This window comes from Doryrhamphus excisus, chromosome 3 (assembly GCF_030265055.1).
Source record: "Doryrhamphus excisus isolate RoL2022-K1 chromosome 3, RoL_Dexc_1.0, whole genome shotgun sequence".
NCBI classification, from domain to species: Eukaryota; Metazoa; Chordata; class Actinopteri; order Syngnathiformes; family Syngnathidae; genus Doryrhamphus; species Doryrhamphus excisus.
Window position 1 is genome coordinate 26,859,650 of NC_080468.1, and position 18,626 is coordinate 26,878,275.

The 18,626-nt window shown below is 45.6% G+C and overlaps 3 protein-coding genes across 3 annotated transcripts; 1 reads left to right on the plus strand and 2 right to left on the minus strand.

The window, feature by feature from the left end:
* The first annotated feature begins 254 nt into the window (after positions 1–254).
* Positions 255–2,779, plus strand: fgb (fibrinogen beta chain). The gene is made up of 13 exons (XM_058066765.1): positions 255–384; positions 452–490; positions 564–667; positions 735–837; positions 902–970; positions 1,036–1,150; positions 1,222–1,328; positions 1,420–1,534; positions 1,636–1,755; positions 1,835–1,957; positions 2,043–2,137; positions 2,201–2,391; positions 2,468–2,779. The coding sequence occupies exons 1-13, from the start codon at positions 289–291 to the stop codon at positions 2,697–2,699; spliced, it is 1,509 nt and encodes a 502-aa protein (XP_057922748.1). The 5' UTR covers positions 255–288; the 3' UTR covers positions 2,700–2,779.
* Positions 2,780–4,026: 1,247 nt separating this feature from the next.
* LOC131125327 (fibrinogen alpha chain-like) lies at positions 4,027–8,345 on the minus strand. Its single transcript, XM_058066763.1, is given in 8 exon segments — positions 4,027–4,708; positions 4,887–5,475; positions 7,127–7,288; positions 7,366–7,464; positions 7,537–7,682; positions 7,767–7,950; positions 8,016–8,120; positions 8,180–8,345. Coding segments are annotated over 8 exon segments (1,962 nt in total). The 5' UTR covers positions 8,237–8,345; the 3' UTR covers positions 4,027–4,088.
* A 145-nt stretch (positions 8,346–8,490) lies between these two features.
* lratb.1 (lecithin retinol acyltransferase b, tandem duplicate 1) lies at positions 8,491–17,263 on the minus strand. The gene is made up of 20 exons (XM_058066764.1): positions 16,998–17,263; positions 16,634–16,734; positions 16,506–16,575; positions 16,312–16,442; positions 16,156–16,244; positions 15,995–16,094; positions 15,215–15,258; positions 15,061–15,138; positions 14,806–15,002; positions 14,680–14,744; positions 14,509–14,615; positions 14,334–14,436; positions 14,168–14,267; positions 12,390–12,429; positions 12,254–12,305; positions 12,084–12,192; positions 11,929–12,012; positions 11,736–11,853; positions 10,714–10,804; positions 8,491–10,646 (listed from the first exon to the last, which is right to left on the minus strand). The coding sequence occupies exons 1-20, from the start codon at positions 17,164–17,166 to the stop codon at positions 10,572–10,574; spliced, it is 1,923 nt and encodes a 640-aa protein (XP_057922747.1). The 5' UTR covers positions 17,167–17,263; the 3' UTR covers positions 8,491–10,571.
* Between the last annotated feature and the right edge of the window lie 1,363 nt (positions 17,264–18,626).

Sequence of the window (18,626 nt, forward strand, 5' to 3'; positions counted from 1 at the left end):
AATTACGTGTATGTGAGGACATTGTTGTAGTATTCACATTGTAAATAGTTGAATGACACACAAATAAAATCACCCATTTTCAAAGTCAACTTTTGTGTTTGTCACACAACCTTTTGGACCCAAATGTCCAAACGATTCCTGACAGTGAACCATCAGTTTGTTAGTCATTTGTTTGCTGTGTCTCTGTCCACCTGGTCGTCGACCTGATGTGTCCACCAACAGGAGAGCGAGGCGGAGCTGGCCAGCATAAAAAGCGTTTCCCACCATCTTTGGGGGAGAAAAGCCGAGATGAAAACGACGACGACCTCGCTGCTGCTATTGGTGTTCCTGTGTGTGAGCGGCGCCAACTCTCAGGGCAACCTGGACTATGATGAATATGACACGGTGAGCGAGAAGATCTTCTCCTAGCGTGTGTTCAAGATGGTTACTGACAGTCTTTGTTTGCGTACAGGACACAAAGAGCAAGTCGACGACCACAACAGGGACAACAGTACGTCCATTTCCTCAGTGACCAAAAAAAAAAAAAACTCCACTCAGCATCTTCATATGTCATATGTCCACAGAACCAAACGGGTCCGGATGTTCGGGGGCATCGCCCACTCAGCCGAGGCCGGGACTCCTACAACCCCAACCGCTATGCTGCGGCACCTATCGGTGGTGGCGGCATGTCAGTGTAAAACACACACACACACACAAACGTAAGTAAGCCATGATGTAATTGGTTTTTGGGGCAGGTACCGAGGACGACCCACCATCGCACCTCCCAGAGGACACGAGGTTGAAGAGAAGAAGGTGCACCCAGAAGCGGGAGGATGCACCTACGGCTTTGAGGAAATGGTACCTTTTATTTATGCTAACATTGACATTTAATGGCGGCCACTGACGCTTCAATGATTACTAGGGTGTCCTGTGTCCAAACGGCTGCGAGCTGAAGACTGCGCTGGTCAAGCAGGAGAAGAGCGTCATGGCGGTATGTCTACACTCAACGTTTCAGTGGGTGGAACCTCCAAATCACATGCTTCCTGTTTGTGACAGAGCATCAACGAGATGAAGCCTCAGGTAGCCCAACTGTTGCACAGCTCCAACACTGTCTTCAACTACGCCACGGCCATGTCGTCCTCACTGGTGCAACGCCAACTAATCATCACAGGTGACACAATGATGTCATTGCAACTTTCTCGCACTACGGCGGTTCTCAAGTTTTCTCCCCGTCAACCTCAGGCAACGGGAGGGTGGTGAATGAGTTCTCGGAGCAGGTGGAGAAGCAGCACGCCTTCATCAAAGAGACCGTGGACACCGTCTTCCCATCCACCATTCGAGTTCTGCAGGTGGGCTCGGTGCCATTGATTCCATGAGATCAGCGCGGACAAACATCTGACCAGCAGGTGGTGTTGTGGTCTTCAAACATGGTGTGTGCAGGGTGTTGTGGACAAGATCCGTCAGAAGATCCAGAAGCTGGAGAAGGCCATCCAGAGCCAGAGGGAAGCGTGCAAAGAGCCATGCCAGACCACGTGTCCCATCCCCGTCGTGACCGGTGAGTTCATCCACTTCGCCCCATCAATAGCACCACCACCTACCCCATGCTAGTCCAACCCACCCCCACAACCACTGCCTGAATGACTTCTTCTAATGCAGGAAAAGAGTGTGAGGACATCTACCGCCGTGGAGGAAAGGAGTCTCAGATGTACCTGATCCAACCAGACGCCTTCTCCCCACCGTACAAGGTCTTCTGTGACCAGACCACCCAGAATGGAGGTGGGAAGGCGTGGGGTGCACAAGTCTTTAAGGGGAAGGGGGCGTCATGAACACTGATACATGCTAACATTACTTTCAGGATGGCTTCTCATCCAGAACAGACTGGACGGCAGTGTGGACTTCGGCCGACGTTGGGACGAGTATCGACGTGGTTTCGGAAACATTGCATTGAACGTGGGCAAAGGTTATTGTGAGAGCCCTGGTGAGTTTGTGCTTTTTTTTTTTAGAATCTTAGTAGAAATAGGGCAGCCCGCATGCTCACTTCCTGTCATGTGATTATGTGACAGGTGAATACTGGCTGGGCAACGACCGCATCAGTCAGCTGACCAAGATGGGCCCGACTGAACTCCTCATCGAGATGCAAGATTGGACCGGCGCCAAAGTGAGCATGACCACACTTGGCTACTTAAGCATGTAGCATGTTTAGCACGAATGTCGTCTGTAGGTCTACGCCCAATACCGCAAGTTCACAATGCAGTCCGAGTCGTCCAATTACGTGCTGGCGGTGGACTCTTACTCTGGCAATGCCGGTAACTGTTTGCTGGACGGAGCTCTGGAGCTGTTTGGGGAAAACCGCACAATGACCAAACACCATGGTGCCATGTTCAGCACCTACGACCGAGACAACGACAACTGGTGGGTGTGGCTACAAATGACTCATACGTCCCTTATTTTTTTTTGTCAAATTGCCCGGATTTTGCTCTGCTCTCAGGAACCCTGGCGACCCCTCCAAGCAGTGCGCCAAAGAGGACGGAGGCGGCTGGTGGTACAACCGTTGCCATTCGGCTAATCCAAACGGCCGATACTACACGAGTGGCGCCTACACACGGCACATGTCCAAACACGGCACAGACGACGGCATGGTGTGGATGAACTGGAAGGGCAGCTGGTACTCGCTCAAAACCATCAGCATGAAGATCCGCCCTTTTTTTGCCCCGTTGTGACCGCTGTCGTCATCAACGAAGACAAAGACTCGTGACGCAAAAGAAAAAAATATTTAATAAAAGCCACATTGACTTGTCAATCAACTTTTGCTTTATTGTGCAATGATACACACAAAATGCTCGTTTAAAATCAATAAACTTTGTATCCTCTTTGGATGATAGCGAGAATTAGCATAGCATACATGATCAGAACCTTCTAGAAGGGCTGATATTTATAGGTTATCACATGGTTTGTCTGGTATCAGGCCAGGTATCATGCCCCCAAGTGGTCGAGGGCTGATACTGGCATGCGGGGGCATGATACTGGGCCTGATACCAGACAAACCATGTGATGATCTTATTATCACATACTATTTAATCATGAGCTTATTATCACGTACTATTTAATCAAAAGACCATTTTGTTTCCAGAAAATTTTCAGTTTATTACATGTATTATATCTAAAAAGTGTAAACACAATAATTGCAAAAATATTTCGACAATAATATTTTATCAACATTCTTATCTTATTAATGTCTGACAATTAAAGTTCCATTAATCAAGTTTGGGTTTTTTGGTGACTGGAGAAGCACTAGGCACTAAGCACTCGTGTGCTGTTCTCTGATTGGTTGTTTCACGGGCACGATACCAGAGCAGCGCGCTCTGAGTGGACAGCTACGGGGGCCGATACTGGACATGGTTAAACTCTATATTTTATCAGTATCACTGCCCTGGGCTTTGACACAGTATCATTTCGGCCTTTTCCCGTATCATTCATCATTCATTCATTTTGTCCAATATCCTCCAACTGGGTCAGCAGCCCCCTATGGGGGCACAAGCACCGGCCAGCTCAATGCTATTTTCCAAACAGTTGTTAGACGTCCTAAATGGGGCGGGGCCTTATCCCATTCTTGATTGTCAAGGTTGTACAGGTGGTCTACTACACTGAACGCCAAGGCCACCCTACAGGAGCTGCCTGTGACCGCCATAGTGTTGTCATCGAAAAGCAGAGCTGGGTTCGGAGAACCCTCACCTCGACAAACCCTCGCTCTTCCAGCTGCCACCGAACACGCCCATATAACTGCAATGGTTTCTTCCAACTTCAGCTCTGACAGACAGAATAAGCATCTTTCTGCGAACCCACACACCAGAAGCTGCTGACCATGTCGGTAGACCAAGACCCTCCAGCTGTTGCGGTAGACACCCGTAGCCTTTACAAAATATCGCCAAGAACTCACCATTGGCCATTGCGTACCCATGAGAGTGAGAGTAGTGATGCATCCAAGGACACCGTGTTTGTTTTATCAACCCTTGACCCCACTGAACAAACACACATACACGGTGCACCTGAAGTGAACATGACTTTATTGACTTCTGTGCAGTAACTTGTGGAAACAAAAGGTCATGATGTTAGAAGGTAGCAGGTCGCACAAACATGCGTACTCGCTTCAGGCTGCGATTGGACCAAACCACACCACTGTGATAAATCCCATTGAGGTTGGCCGACTGGCATTGGTTGTACCACCAACCGCCGCCAAATTTTGCCGCGCAGTTTCCCGAAACTGCGCCGTCATTGTCTCTGTTCCATGTGCTGAACTTCATCCCATGATGGGTTGTCGTCATGGCATCACCGGCGTCACCAATGTAGCCAGAAAGGTGTAAGGGGTAGCCGTCCTCTTCAGTACCCACGCTGATGACGTATTCCGCACTGGTAATACCCCCTTCCTCATCCTGCAGCTCCACCTTCAGCAGGTTCCCACCCTGATTGGTCAACAAGTGGAGGTTCTGGTTTCCGAGCCACACCTCCCCCTTCCCTTGTGCGTCCACACCACCAAATCCATCGCGGTACTCATCCCAAGTTCGGTTGAAGTCGAGCACACCGCTTTCTCGCTGCTGGACTAACAACCAGCCGCCCATCAGTCACTCCTGCTGACAGTAGGCCGCTACAGTGGCAGCGGAAGCAGCAGGTTTGATATTAAACAGGCCATTGGTCTCCCCCTTGGTGTGCTTGTGGAAGATGTCGATACAATCTGCAACACATGAGTTGGTTCACCTTCTTTTTCCAGTAAGTTCAACACTATGCTAAAAAAAATTAAACATGAGCACTTCCAATTTTTGCTATAAGGGCTAGCTAGCTTGCTAATGTTAATGCTAAGGCTAGCTCAGGCACAGACAAGTGCCGTTACTCCAGGTCAGAGGTTGTGGTACCTTTTCCTGTATAATCGATTTGCCGTTCAACATGTGTGGTCTTCACACTGCGAGCGTGCACGTCAGGAACGTCGTCTTCCGTGTGTTCACCAAAAAATTTCCCCAGGTCAAAGCCCACCTCCGGGAACACATCTGTCAAGCCCACTTTGGTGTCCAAGTGGCTTCCTTTAATCCCGCCCGTGCTGACGGTCTTGATGGTGGAGAAGGTGTGGCCTTGGCCAGGGAGGTCGAGCCCTCCTTTGGTGTCAAACCCCGCCCGACAGTTAGGACCGTCCCCAGATGTCTCCACTATCTTTTCCACTGGTCCGCCCTTTGTCATCACCATGGTCTTCTTCATTGTCTTGATGCAGGTGCTTGTCTCAAAAATGGGAGGGTTCACCTTATCCAAGCCACCGCCGCCAAAGAAGTCGCCATCGTTGCTTCCTGTGAGCTCAGTGATGGACTTTGATGGTGTGGAGGGGCCGGAGGGGAATGAGGGGCCGGAGGGGGATGAGGGTGATGAAGCGCTGGAAGTAGCTGGAATTTTGGAGATGGTTGCCGGGTAGGACCTGGAACCTTCTTGCTCGAGGGTCAGCTGGATCGTTTTCACCTGACCAGTGGAGACCAAGACAACTACATGAAAGCTACCATATGTTGGTGACCTTCTACAGGCTAACCACATGTTAATGGCCTGGATGCTCCGAGTTAGTGCTCTGAATGCATACAGTATGTAGCATTCAGAGTCAAATGCTAGCGATTTGAATGCTACATGTCAGTACACTGAATGCTTCATGTTAGCCATACATACTTGTTAGTGCTCTGAATGCTACATATGTATTAGTCACATGCTAGCGATCTGAATGCTTCATGTTAGTCATACATGCTGACGACTTTTTAGCGCTCTGAATGCACCATATCAGCCACATGCTAGCAATCTTACATGTTAGCCTCATGCTAGAGATCTGGATGTTACATGTTAGCTACATGCTACATGTCAGTGCAGTGAATGCTACATGTTAGCCACATGCTAGTGACTTGAATGCTACATGTTAGCCACATGCTAGTGACTTATGCTACATGTGAATGCTCTGAATTGTACCCATTAGCCACATGCTAGTGACTTGAATGCTACATGTTAGCCACATGCTAGTGACTTATGCTACATGTGAATGCTCTGAATTGTACCCATTAGCCACATGCTAGTGACTTATGCTACATGTGAATGCTCTGAATTGTACCCATTAGCCACATGCTAGTGACTTGAATGCTACATGTTAGCCACATGCTAGTAACTTATGCTACATGTGAATGCTCTGAATTGTACCCATTAGCCACATGCTAGTGACTTGAATGCTACATGTTAGCCACATGCTAGTGACTTATGCTACATGTGAATGCTCTGAATTGTACCCATTAGCCACATGCTAGTGACTTATGCTACATGTAAATGCTCTGAATTGTACCCATTAGCCACATGCTAGTGACTTGAATGCTACATGTTAGCCACATGCTAGTAACTTATGCTACATGTGAATGCTCTGAATTGTACCCATTAGCCACATGCTAGTGACTTGAATGCTACATGTTAGCCACATGCTAGTGACTTATGCTACATGTGAATGCTCTGAATTGTACCCATTAGCCACATGCAAGTGACTTATGCTACATGTGAATGCTCTGAATTGTACCCATTAGCCACATGCTAGTGACTTGAATGCTACATGTTAGCCACATGCTAGTGACTTATGCTACATGTGAATGCTCTGAATTGTACCCACTAGCCACATGCTAGTGACTTGAATGCTACATGTTAGCCACATGCTAGTGACTTATGCTGCATGTGAATGCTCTGAATTGTACCATTAGCCACATGCTAGTGACTTGAATGCTACATGTTAGCCACATGCTAGTGACTTATGCTACATGTGAATGCTCTGAATTGTACCCATTAGCCACATGCTAGTGACTTGAATGCTACATGTTAGCCACATGCTAGTGACTTATGCTACATGTGAATGCTCTGAATTGTACCCGTTAGCCACATGCTAGTGACTTGAATGCTACATGTTAGGCACATGCTAGTGACTTATGCTACATGTGAATGCTCTGAATTACACCCATTAGCCACATGCTAGTGACTTGAATGCTACATGTTAACCACATGCTAGTGACTTATGCTACATGTGAATGCTCTGAATTGTACCCATTAGCGGCATTAAAGGTCCAGATTGGAACCAGCTGTGTGTTAGCCACATCCTGACCTCATGGAAGATGTCTTGTTTGTGCTGTTTCCTCATGTCCGCTGGGTCCTCAAACTTGTACATAATGTCCATAATTGCGTCCTGCACCTGCATGCTCTTCATCACTTCCTGTGTTTTCACAGACTCGATGCGCTGCATGTCCTGTGACTGGAGATGATTGACCTTGGAAAAAATAAGGGAACATTGGCGAAGAGGAATACTTTGTTGGTGATGTGTCAGTTTGTCAGAAGATGGCTGACCTGTTTGTCCAGCGTCACGTAGCTGTCATGGTCCACCTGGTACTCGGAGTAGGTCTTGCAGGAACCTTTGCACGATCGCAGCTTGATGTCAATGTCCACCTAGAAGGAGGAGGCTGGAACCATCAAACCTGCTTCCTGTTTTCAATTGTGGCAGTGCACAATCATGCTTACTTCTAACTTCTGCATGGTGGCCACCTGGTCAGCGACCCGATCCCTAAGAGCTGCCAGGACCCTAAGCTGTCGGTCAATCTTCACTTTCATGTCGCTGATCCTCTGACGAAGGTTCTGCGCCAAGTTGTAGTACCGGTCATCGTGACCTACGGGAAGGAGACGTGTTACATGAAGAGTCGCGCTACCAAGCGCCCAAGGTCTGGGAAAGAGGAAGGTGTGCCGGGACCAACCAGTGTCCAGGGTCAGTTTGTCCTTCAGGTATTGATACGTCTGCTTGGTCACTTGATCGGCTGACCCCTGCCTCTGCTGGCTGTTCTCCAGCAGGCTGCGAATCTTCTCTATCTTCTTCAGCAGGCTATGGTCCCGGTAGTCCATCAGACCTTGTATTCTGCAACCCGATGGGCACTTGGGACCCTGGAGGAAGACACGTTAACTAAAAAGCCTGGCGTTAGGCTAACTAGCACGTGAGCAAAGCTTACCCAGTCATCGTCAGTGCAGAACGGCCATTCCCTCTGGGTGGCGCATTTATCGGAGCGGGTGGCGGGCTCCACGGGACGTGCTCCTCTGGGGTCCAGCGCGCTCGCCTGAGGAGGGTCTTGTCAGTGTGAGCAAGAGACGTACACAATGCAGGAATCATACTTACCAACGAGGCGGCAGTGAACACGAAGGCCAGCAAGCTTACTCGTTCCATCTGGATCATAGGTGAATGTTCCGTTGCAGGAAGAGCACGCTGCTTTTCAAGCCTCTGCAGAGTTCAGCAATCTGTCCGATGGGGTGCCGACCTGCACTTTGAACGCAAACATCGACTCATGCTGGTCTGGGGATATTGCCAGTAAATGTGAAGTCAATTTGTGACCCTTTCGTCATTGCGACATCACTTGCAGGACACACAAACACACTTTAATCCAGTTTGTCTTGGTTACACAAACGAGTAGTTCCAGTTTGGAAAACATGAGCGTCAGTGTGCTTTTTGAGTTTGGCAGCCACCGCAAACAACAATCAAGTTCTGTCATTTAGTATTTGTACATATTCATGCAATCAGACAACGTTTTAGAACAGGGCCTCAAACACGCGGCCCGCGGGCCAAATGTGGCCCGCAGGACACTAGTTTGAGGCCCCTGCCTTGATATGAAAGTTTAATGTTAGTGCGGCCCGCGCAAGTTTGATATGGATGCTGTATGGCAGGGGTCTCAAACATGCGACCCTTGGGCCAAATGTGGCCCGCAGGACACTAGTTTGAGGTCCCCGCCTTGATATGAAAGTTTAACGCAAGTTTGATATGGATGCTGTATGGCATCATGTACCCAGAAAAAATTTACGTTTGATTAATGTTCATGTTAAAGGTTAAATAACTGTTAATAGTTATCCTCCATATCCATGTGGAAGTGGTAAGTTTTTGGCTATTTAAGTTTAAAGGAAATAACTTGAAGGCTACCGTTTAGGTCGCTAGCTCTCTAGTTTGCGAGTTAGCATGTGTCTCAAGACCCTGGAGGCAAAGCTACGAGAAGTGGACAGACTCTTCTGAATGTATTTACACAGGAATAAAGTCAGTGGGATTTTAGGTGGCGACCCAAACTATTGAGTCTGCGGCCAACAAATTGGTGAATCATACACGCGCAAACAAAAGCTCTGAAAGCTCAGTGTGTTTTATTCCATCTGAAGTACAGATAACAACACCAGTAATTTGTACCCCAAAGATGGCGGCACCAACACTGTTTTGTTGTGGGAATGACAAGTTCCTGGATGTTTGGGGTAAGGTTCTATGTGGTTGAGACTCCGGATGGTCATCTCTGAGATGACTCCTATGTGATGTTTTATTCACCGTTGTCACAGAGAACAGCTGCTCACACAGATACTATGTGCTACCAAACAGACAACATGTAGACACAGCTGGGGCATTGCCCCGTGGGCGGGTCCCAGTGTGGTACGTTGCCTTGTATTTCATAGAAGGAAACATGGATGCCAACATGTACTGTGTTGAATACTGAAGCACAGCACGATGCCCTTCCTTCGCACCAGAACCAAACATGGGACATTCAAAGGTTCACAAAAATCAACATGCCTTCCAGACAGTGGATGTCCTCCATGGATTCCCACAACATTCCCACTAGCCTCCTGGAAACACTGGCATCAAGCATGTTATGGTCTTATGATCAGTTGATGAACAGCCTATTTCACATTAATGCTTGTTTGCAATAAATTGCTTACTCAAATGTTTTGTCTGATTCCCATTTCTTCTTTTGGCATTTTGAAGCTCTATTTTGAACTTCCTTAAGATCCAACAATGCAAAATGGACAAAACAAAAACAGAACAGCCTCTCATTACTGAGTCCTTTTTTGACAAATTTATTTCTATTTATTTTTTTTTTATTTAGTATATGTTCTTAAACCTTTGATCAGCTGATTAACAGCCTATTTCACTTTACACAAGTTTTTTTGGGGTCACGTCTTTTTTTTGTATTTTGTAGCTTTATTTAGAATCTCCTTAAGATTCAACAGTGCAAAATGTTAATTTTTATTTGTAATCTTTTTTTTTTTTTTACAATATGCTGGTCCTCATTATATCTTGCCATTAGCAAATAAAGTAATTAGCACCTGGACAGGCCACAAATATTCATTCATTTTCTACCGCTTATCCTCACAAGGGTCACAAATATGACACACATAATTAAAGAGCACTTTCTGTATCATTCAAACAGCACCTACACACACACACAAACACACAAACACACACACAGGCAGCTCACAAAGGCACTAATGTTGGCTAGGTGTGTGGATGCTAACATGCTACATTAGCAGCCGTGTCCTTTCACGATAAGCGTCATAAGAGGGTGACACACAAACATCAGAGATGCTAAAGGTCATAAAACCATCTTCTACTTCATCCCAATAAGCTTTTTCATATACTGGAGGCCAACATGGAAGTGGTTTCCATGGCGACACTGCTTTCAATTAGGTCACATTGTGGGGATTTCTTGTGGGCTCCTCAAGTCCCTAAAACCTGTGTGTGTGTGTGCATATGTACGTGTGTGCGGTCAGCGGAGTAGGGATTTGAGGTCAGGAAGTCCTCTGAGTTTCAAGTCCAGCAACATCTGAGCGAAGGCTTTTCCCTGCAAGAGGTCCACAAACACATCAGCTTTGCCCGACAGTCACCATATGTGTGTCTGCACACTTTACCTGGGGGTCACTGCGCAGTGATGCCACCCCTCCCCCGCCAAGAGAATTCTTCAGGACAAAATTGAGAGCGTTGATGCCTGGTAGAGTGTAACTAGAAACACACACACACACACACACATACGTGTAGGCTGGTGTCATCATTCCATGTCATACTGCGTTAGCTAATAGCCAACTCGTGGCTAGCACCCCGATAACTAGCACACACTTACAGAGCATTGGCAGAGGTCACAGGTTGTATGCATTGGAGAAACACATTTTGGACTATTTAGGCCAGGGGTCTCAAACACGCAGATATGGATGCTGTATGGTATCATGGTCATGTTAAAGGTTAAATAACTGTTAATAGGTATCCTCCCTATCCGTGTGGAAGTGGTAAGTTTTTGGCTATTTAAGTTTAAAGGAAATAACTTGAAGGCTACCGTTTAGGTCGCTAGCTCTCTAGTTTGCGAGTTAGCATGTGTCTCAAGACCCTGCAGTTGCGCAATATGTTGTAAATAAAAAAAGTATAAACGTGACTATGGTTGTGTTTTGTCATGTCTACAGGGCTCTAATAATGCTTTGTTCATTTTAATCTGAAAAAAATAATTTCTCTACCCACCAACTATATGTGGTTTCTTAAGATTTTATTTGCCGTTTTATTATTATTATTATTATTATTATATTTATTACTGATTGATTGATTTTCTTTATTCTTGATTTTTTTGTTTATTTTTCATCTTATTTTGTGCAGAAAAATAAAAATTAAGATATTTGAGAACAGTGGAATGATTTTTGGAATGAACCAAAGCACTGAAAAAGTTTGTATATTTTTCAATAAATGCGTTTTTTTTTTTTGAAAACCTGATGCGGCCCAGCCTTGCCCAGACCCTAGCTCCAGTGGCCCCCAAGTAAATTGAGTTTGAGACCCCTGGTTTAGGCTGACAGAAAGCTACTTCTTGTCATGACGTCAGTTTGCTCTCCCAAATGACCACGGGGGCGTGGCTTGAACACCCACCATGTTGTGCTATGCAGGTATTGCTCACCGTGTGACGGCGCCACTGAGGCCCGGTGGAAAGACGTGGGCCAGGTACTCCTCCACCACAGAAGAAGTCAAATGTTTCTTCAGGTAAGGGAAGAGGAGGGCATTGCGAGCGATGACTCCTGCACAGGAACAGTTAGCGCCGGATGTTTGAGGCTTTTGAGGCTAATTGAATTAGTGAGCAGGCAGTTGCTCACCAATATTGGCCGAGTCTCCTTTGTCTCCGCTCCTGGCATAGGCCAATTCTTCCAGTCTGTAGCAGTGAGGACCAGCAGGAAGCTCTGAAGAGCACAAGCTTCCAAATGTTAGCATGTCGCCCCCTGCAGGCAAAAAGATGACACTGCAGATAAACCTTCATCTGGGGTGTCCTCGACGCAGGTGGGAGGATCTTCAAGCTCGCCTGCGTTGGGCCCCGTTTCTGAGATGGACTCCACTAGTTGTCCGCCCAAGTGGATGTCCACCTGGAGGGAATATTTGGGAATGATGGTGTTGACAGACAGGTCAGAGGTCAAGCCATCTCACCTTGACTTCACATTTGGGGTGGAAGAAGAAGAGCGGCTTCAGCACAGGTGACCTTGACCGAAAGCAAACAACAAGAAGGTCATGTGACGCTGCAATGCAGACAAAATGGAGGAAACGCCGTGCTGGTCACACTCACACACGGGGACGGCCGCCCACGATGCCGCACAGCCCAGGAGCTGCAAGTGAGGACATACTCATGAATGCCATTTAATATGTCTCGTTTCAAAGTCCAGCGGGAGAACAGCAAGATCAAAGCTAACGATTGAAGTGCTCAAACTCTCAAGTTTGGGTCCTGTAAGTGTCGCTAATGCTTGTTTCTGACGATCCAAACAAAAGAAAAAAGAAGCAAGGCTTTCCAATGTTCTACTATTAGAATGCTAATGCTAACAAAAAAAAACACTGACAACATGCTTATACCTAAAGGGATTTTTGGAGGGCATAAAATGACCAAGGGCGGCACGGCGTACGAGTGGTTAGCGCACAGACCTCACAGCTAGGAGACCAGGGTTCAATTCCACCCTCGGCCATCTCTGTGTGGAGTTTGCATGTTCTCCCCGTGCATGCATGGGTTTTCTCTGGGTACTCCGGTTTCCTCCCACATTCCAAAAACATGCTAGGTTAATTGGCCACTCCAAATTGTCCATAGGTATGAATGTGAGTGTGAATGGTTGTTTGTCTATATATGTGCCCTGTGATTGGCTGGCGACCAGTCCAGGGTGTACCCCGCCTCGCCCGAAGACAGCTGGGATAGACTCCAGCACCCCCCGCGACCCTCGTGAGGAAAAGCGGTAGAAAATTAATGAATGAATAAAATGACCAAAGTAAGGAATTATATACAAGTGGGCCCTTGGAGCTGAGAGTGAAATATTTTTAATAAGTACATGTACGATCAATAGCGCAGAAGTCCAAACAAAACAACAACCTGTTTTGCATCTCTCTCATGCAAACTCTTACATACATACGTACATAAAACTCTTGCTCCTCTATCCAATTGTATGGCCTGTCTTGAAAAGTATAAAACAAATTAGTAAGACCTTTGACATTACTAATCTGTCCATCAATGAATGTAGGTTTGCATCAGCCCTAAAGCCAGCTATTGTGATTCAAATTTTCAAATCAGGCAAGGGTCGAGACGTGACCAACTACAGGCCAATTAGCCTCCCTGACATTTTTGAAATTACTAGGAAAAGTTGTAGCAGTGTAACCGTAGCAGCATTGTGATCAGGGTAATTATTCCATCCTATGCAATTTGGTTTCCAAAGCAATTATTACACAGAAAACCATGGTCATCGGAATCAGAATTAAAAACAAATCATCTTCCTCTCAAATTTGTAGTATGTGGGTGCCACAGGGCTCAACCCTCTGACCCCTTTTATTCTGCACTTAGACGTTAATGTATGCTGATGACACAGTACTGTTCGTATATGGAAAGCACAAATGTGTCTCTGTTAATCACACCTGACACTGAACACGGCAAAAACTGCAGTTACACAACGCTCGAAAATGGTGTACCTCACACATGACATCTTTTAACCTCCAGCATATGAGAAACTGTCACTCTCCTGAAGCTTGCTATGATTCTTTGTTACTTGAAAATTGTCTCATCCCCCCACCCTCCAAGAAAATAGCACCATTGTAGTATTCTCTCTAAACAGACTACACTATACTCAGCTTGAAAATTTAATGATTTTTTTTAGAGTCGTTTAGCAAATTCACAATGCATCCCTCCTCCATTGAAAAATACAATATGTCCTCTGGGTGAGAGGGGGGACTCATATGTTGCACCAAGAAAACCCGCTTTTGCTTAATCTGCCTTCTCTATTCAAGCTAAGAAAGAATAGAAAAAGACCCCCCGCCCCTCCCGTGATATGATGGTAGGGGAAAGACTGGTGTGTGTTTGTGCTTTTGTCGTACCCATGCCGGTCCCAGCAGGTGCGATCTCCCGAGAGAAGACTTCCAGTGCCTTCTTGTCTTTGTGTTGGACCGCCATCCACAAGACCACCTCCCTGTTGTCCTGCACAGTCCACTTTGTTAGCGTCATTAGCACTGTTAGCATGTGAAAGTTCAACGTCTCACTCACTATGTTGCAAGCGTTGGCACCGTACGTGTCCTCTGCTCCCAGGACTTGGATGTTTACGGATGTGAAGTCATCCATACCCAAATGCTTAAATATGCGTCGTGTTCTGCACATACACACACGTACATTCTGGGTCACTTGTTTGCTCTTTTTTTTTTTTTTAAACATAAATGCTCACCTTTTGATGATGCTCTCGGCTGTCCTGCGGCCTTTTTCTGATGCTCTTGGACCAGCGAGCGGGCACACAGCAGTGGCACGGAAACCATCCATATAGGTGGCACACACCTACACATGCAGCAGGAATGGTTTGGACTGGTGGAGTCCCAACAATCCCACAAGTGTTCCTCACCTTGTAGTCAGCCGATGGAGCTGAGCCTTTGGCACCGCTGACTCTGACGGCGCCACCCTCTACACCTACACACGCATACGGACATGACCATTGGGAATTCTTGGCTATTCCAGCTTATGAATGTACCAGAAACTTCCTGGATGTGTACTTGGCTGAAGTCACAAACAACGTCGGGCAGCATGTAACGCCGCGGATCGCCGATTTCGTAAACCAGCTGCTCGGCAGCCGTGCCAAAGGAGACCAGGCCCCCTGTTTTTGGCGGTTTAGAGAGAAGGAAGGAGCCGTCAGGGGAACATTCCACCACCGGGAAACCTATGTTGTCCCTGTCAGAGGTCAGTGAAGGTTAGTCAGGGAAAGCCAGTAGAGGTCATGTGTTCTCACCAGTCGGGGATGCGGTGCCAGTCGGTGAAGATGCCGCCGGTGCTCTGAGCGCCGCATTCAATCAGGTGACCTGCCAGACTTAATAAGACGCTCCAAAAGTCAGTGTGTCATCGAGTCAGTGAGTCAGCCAGTCATCGAGTCGATGAGTCTTTACCTGCCGGCTGCTAGCAGGTCCAAGTGGCTGCTATCCCACCCAAACTGTAAAACACAAGTGAGTGGTGGTATATGATTGTGATGCATGCCAACAAAAACAATTTTATAGAACAGTAGATACTTGCTCCTCTGATTTTGGATTGTTTGCAATAAAAGTGACTGTTGTAAATATCAGATTACACTGAGCTCCAGAACCCTCCCAGTCTATCTCGAATTAGGAAGCCAAGATGGAATGCTATTTAGCGGAAATTCAAAACTAATCCTCTCATTCCATAGCTTTCTAATTTTGCAATTAGCTTTGTATCGAAAGCTTTTGTCATATCCATAAATACTGCAGCTGCACACTTTCTATGGTCTATAGCTTTAGCAATGTCCTGTTATTTCAATCAATGCCATTGAGGTTGAAATGTTAGCTCTGCATCCATATTGACTTTCTCTGAGTAATTCATTCATATTAATACATTTGTCCAACCTGTTGTAGAATAACTTCTTGAGAATTAAAAAAAAGTGGTAATAAAGAAAGTGGTATGTCAGCAGTTCTACTATCTCAATGATTGTTTTATTCATTGTTTACATTTCAATTCCACTACAATCAATTGATATTTTTGCTTTAAAATTGCTGACAATATTGGTGGTTTTATTGTTTTTTTAATTTCTTCTTCCAGTTTTGCTCTAATATTTGCTAAGTATTTGTTAAACCTTTCAACTAGGCACATCATGAGTTAATTTCACATTTTCATCTAGACACCCCAAATAAATATACATGAGACAAAGAACATACAGTGTGCATGAGTGGGCCAAGAGCAAGGGCGCTGTCCACGCAACGTCCGGTCACCACTATGTCAGCGCCCAGGTCCAAACAGCGGCGAATAGGCAGTGCCCTGCATACACACATCCGTCAGAATGCACGTGACCAAGGTAAATTAGTAAGCATGCACGTACCCGAGGTAGGCGTTCATACTGTGCAGTGTTCGAGGTAACGGACAGCTACTGCCATCGGCAGCTAGTTTGACCTCGGCGAGTCTGTTTCTCTGCAGGCGAGACAATTAGATGTCAACAAAAGATGAGGAGGCAAAGGGGTGTCAGGAGGGTCCTCACATGGGGCATGAGGTCATCGCCCGTCACCACGGCAACCTTGAGGTCCAGACCGGCCTTCTTGATGACATCCTGTATGGCCGCGGCGCAAGCCAGCGGGTTGACGCCACCCGCATTGCTGACCACACGGACACCTAGGAGGACAAGAGTGTTGCTATGGAAACAGCTTCCCGTGGCCAGAGAAACCGCCCACTCACCTTTCGTGTGGATGTCGTGAATAAACGGTTTCAGTGCAGCCTGGACGAAGTCTGGAGCGTAACCCAGATTCTAAAAAAGAATAAATGATGACACTGATGAACGCGGACGCGCGCACACAAGCACTTACAGGCATCTTGGCCTTGGCAGCAGTCAGCAGCGACATGGTGATCTCACTCAGGTAATCAAAAACCAGGAAGTCCAGTCTACCGCCATGGATGAGCTGAGGCACTGCGCGAATGGGCGCACATGCACAAACACAAACGAGATGTAAAAACGATATAGCAACGTATATATATGTAATATAACTATATATATATATAACTATATATATATATATATATATATATATATATATATATAACTATATATATATATATATATATATATATATATATATATATATATATATATATATATATATATATATATATATATATGTAAAAACAAATAATAGCTGCTATGTTAGCATAAGCGTAACGGTCTGGATGTACCTGAGGTGGCCGTGTCCCCCCAAAACCCGGAGGCGCAGCCGATTCTAACCGACCTTGTCCCGCCACGGCCGTGCGTGACATGCTGGGTGTTCGCAGACGAGCTCGAACAGAAACGTGACCGCGTGAAGTACCGGACCGCATGTCTTCTATACAAAAAGCACCCGAACATCCTGAACGTGGATGTTCTTTTAGTTTTCCTACAAGGAATTGTTTACTAGTTGGCCTCGTCTGGTCCGTGTCTGAAGAGTCCGACAAGAAACATTTCCGGTCTGTGTTGTTCAAAGTTTTATTCCTGCTGACCCTCCTGGCTGAGGTGCTTTATGGTTTTTTAACTTATTTTATTATTAGTTCATTTGTTTGCAGTTTAATTGTTGTTCTTAATTTCTTCAAACGTGAGTCCACGCCAAGGTCCTTTACGTATTATAATGACGTCACCATCTACTCTGTTCTTCATGAACTTTTCTTGTTATCCATTAAGTACAATATGAATATTTTATTTCTTTTAAGAGACTTTAAATGAACTTCACAGTTTTTTACTATTTCACTTAGCATGGTAGCATTCTGTTTATTAGCACTTTCTCTGCATAAAGAAGGAGGCTAGCAGAAGGTCATGTGACGACGGTGCTTTGCCTCTGGAACCGTCTGTGGTCACGTGATGAAAAATACTAATACTTGGTTGGACTTTAGCGCTGATTGAGACACCGGCACTTTCATTGTAGAGTCGTTTCCACAAGCTTCTTTTTTGCCAAAATGTGACAGTTCTTAACTTGATTTCAGTACTTTAAGCAATCTCCATAGACACTTCTCATACTTGAGGCATACCAATAATTTCATCATGTGTAAAGTCTGTACTTCCGGATCGGATTTGGCATCCAACACATATGGCTGTATGTTAAAAGCCGACATTTTAAAAAGATAAACGGCCGTTTATTAACAACTGGGAGTCTGACCAACCACAGCCGTGCCTGGAGGCGGGCTGTGAGTGGAATAAATAGAAAAGTCGGAAGCACGAAATCCAAAGAAATACAGCTGAATAGGTGCAGATTCTGGAAGAAAAAGAAAGCTTTTTGTGCAGGTTATGTGTAGCTGCTCTATATTAGTCCACAACAATACAATGGGGCAAAAGATGAACACAATAGGTCCCATTTAACTTTTTCACTTTAAATACATTTGCAAACATATAAAAAAATGTTCATGCTGTCTTTACGGGATGTTGTGTGTAGAATTTTGAGGAGAAAAATGAATGGTAATGGTAATGGTTTTATTTCATTTGAACATGCATCAGATTACAATTGAGTGCATCACATAATCAGGTCACAGTTCCACATGTCCAAAAGGAGTAGAAAGAAGCAAAGCTTATTAAATCCTAGTAACTGTTACATTTGTTCACTTCCTGCTTTCCATAATACAGTTTAAGGTTTTGTTGTTGTTGTTGTTGTTTTTTTAATAATGTACCTCGTACCGAAGTATGAAGTAATGTATTAAATTTTGGAATAATGTGGAAATAGTATGAACGCTTTCCAGATGCACTGTAAAACATACTTATAGCAATGGATAACTGTGGACTGACTGAGTCGCTGTGTGCTCCAGTTTGAACGCCAACCACTTATACAGCTGTAGAATCATCAA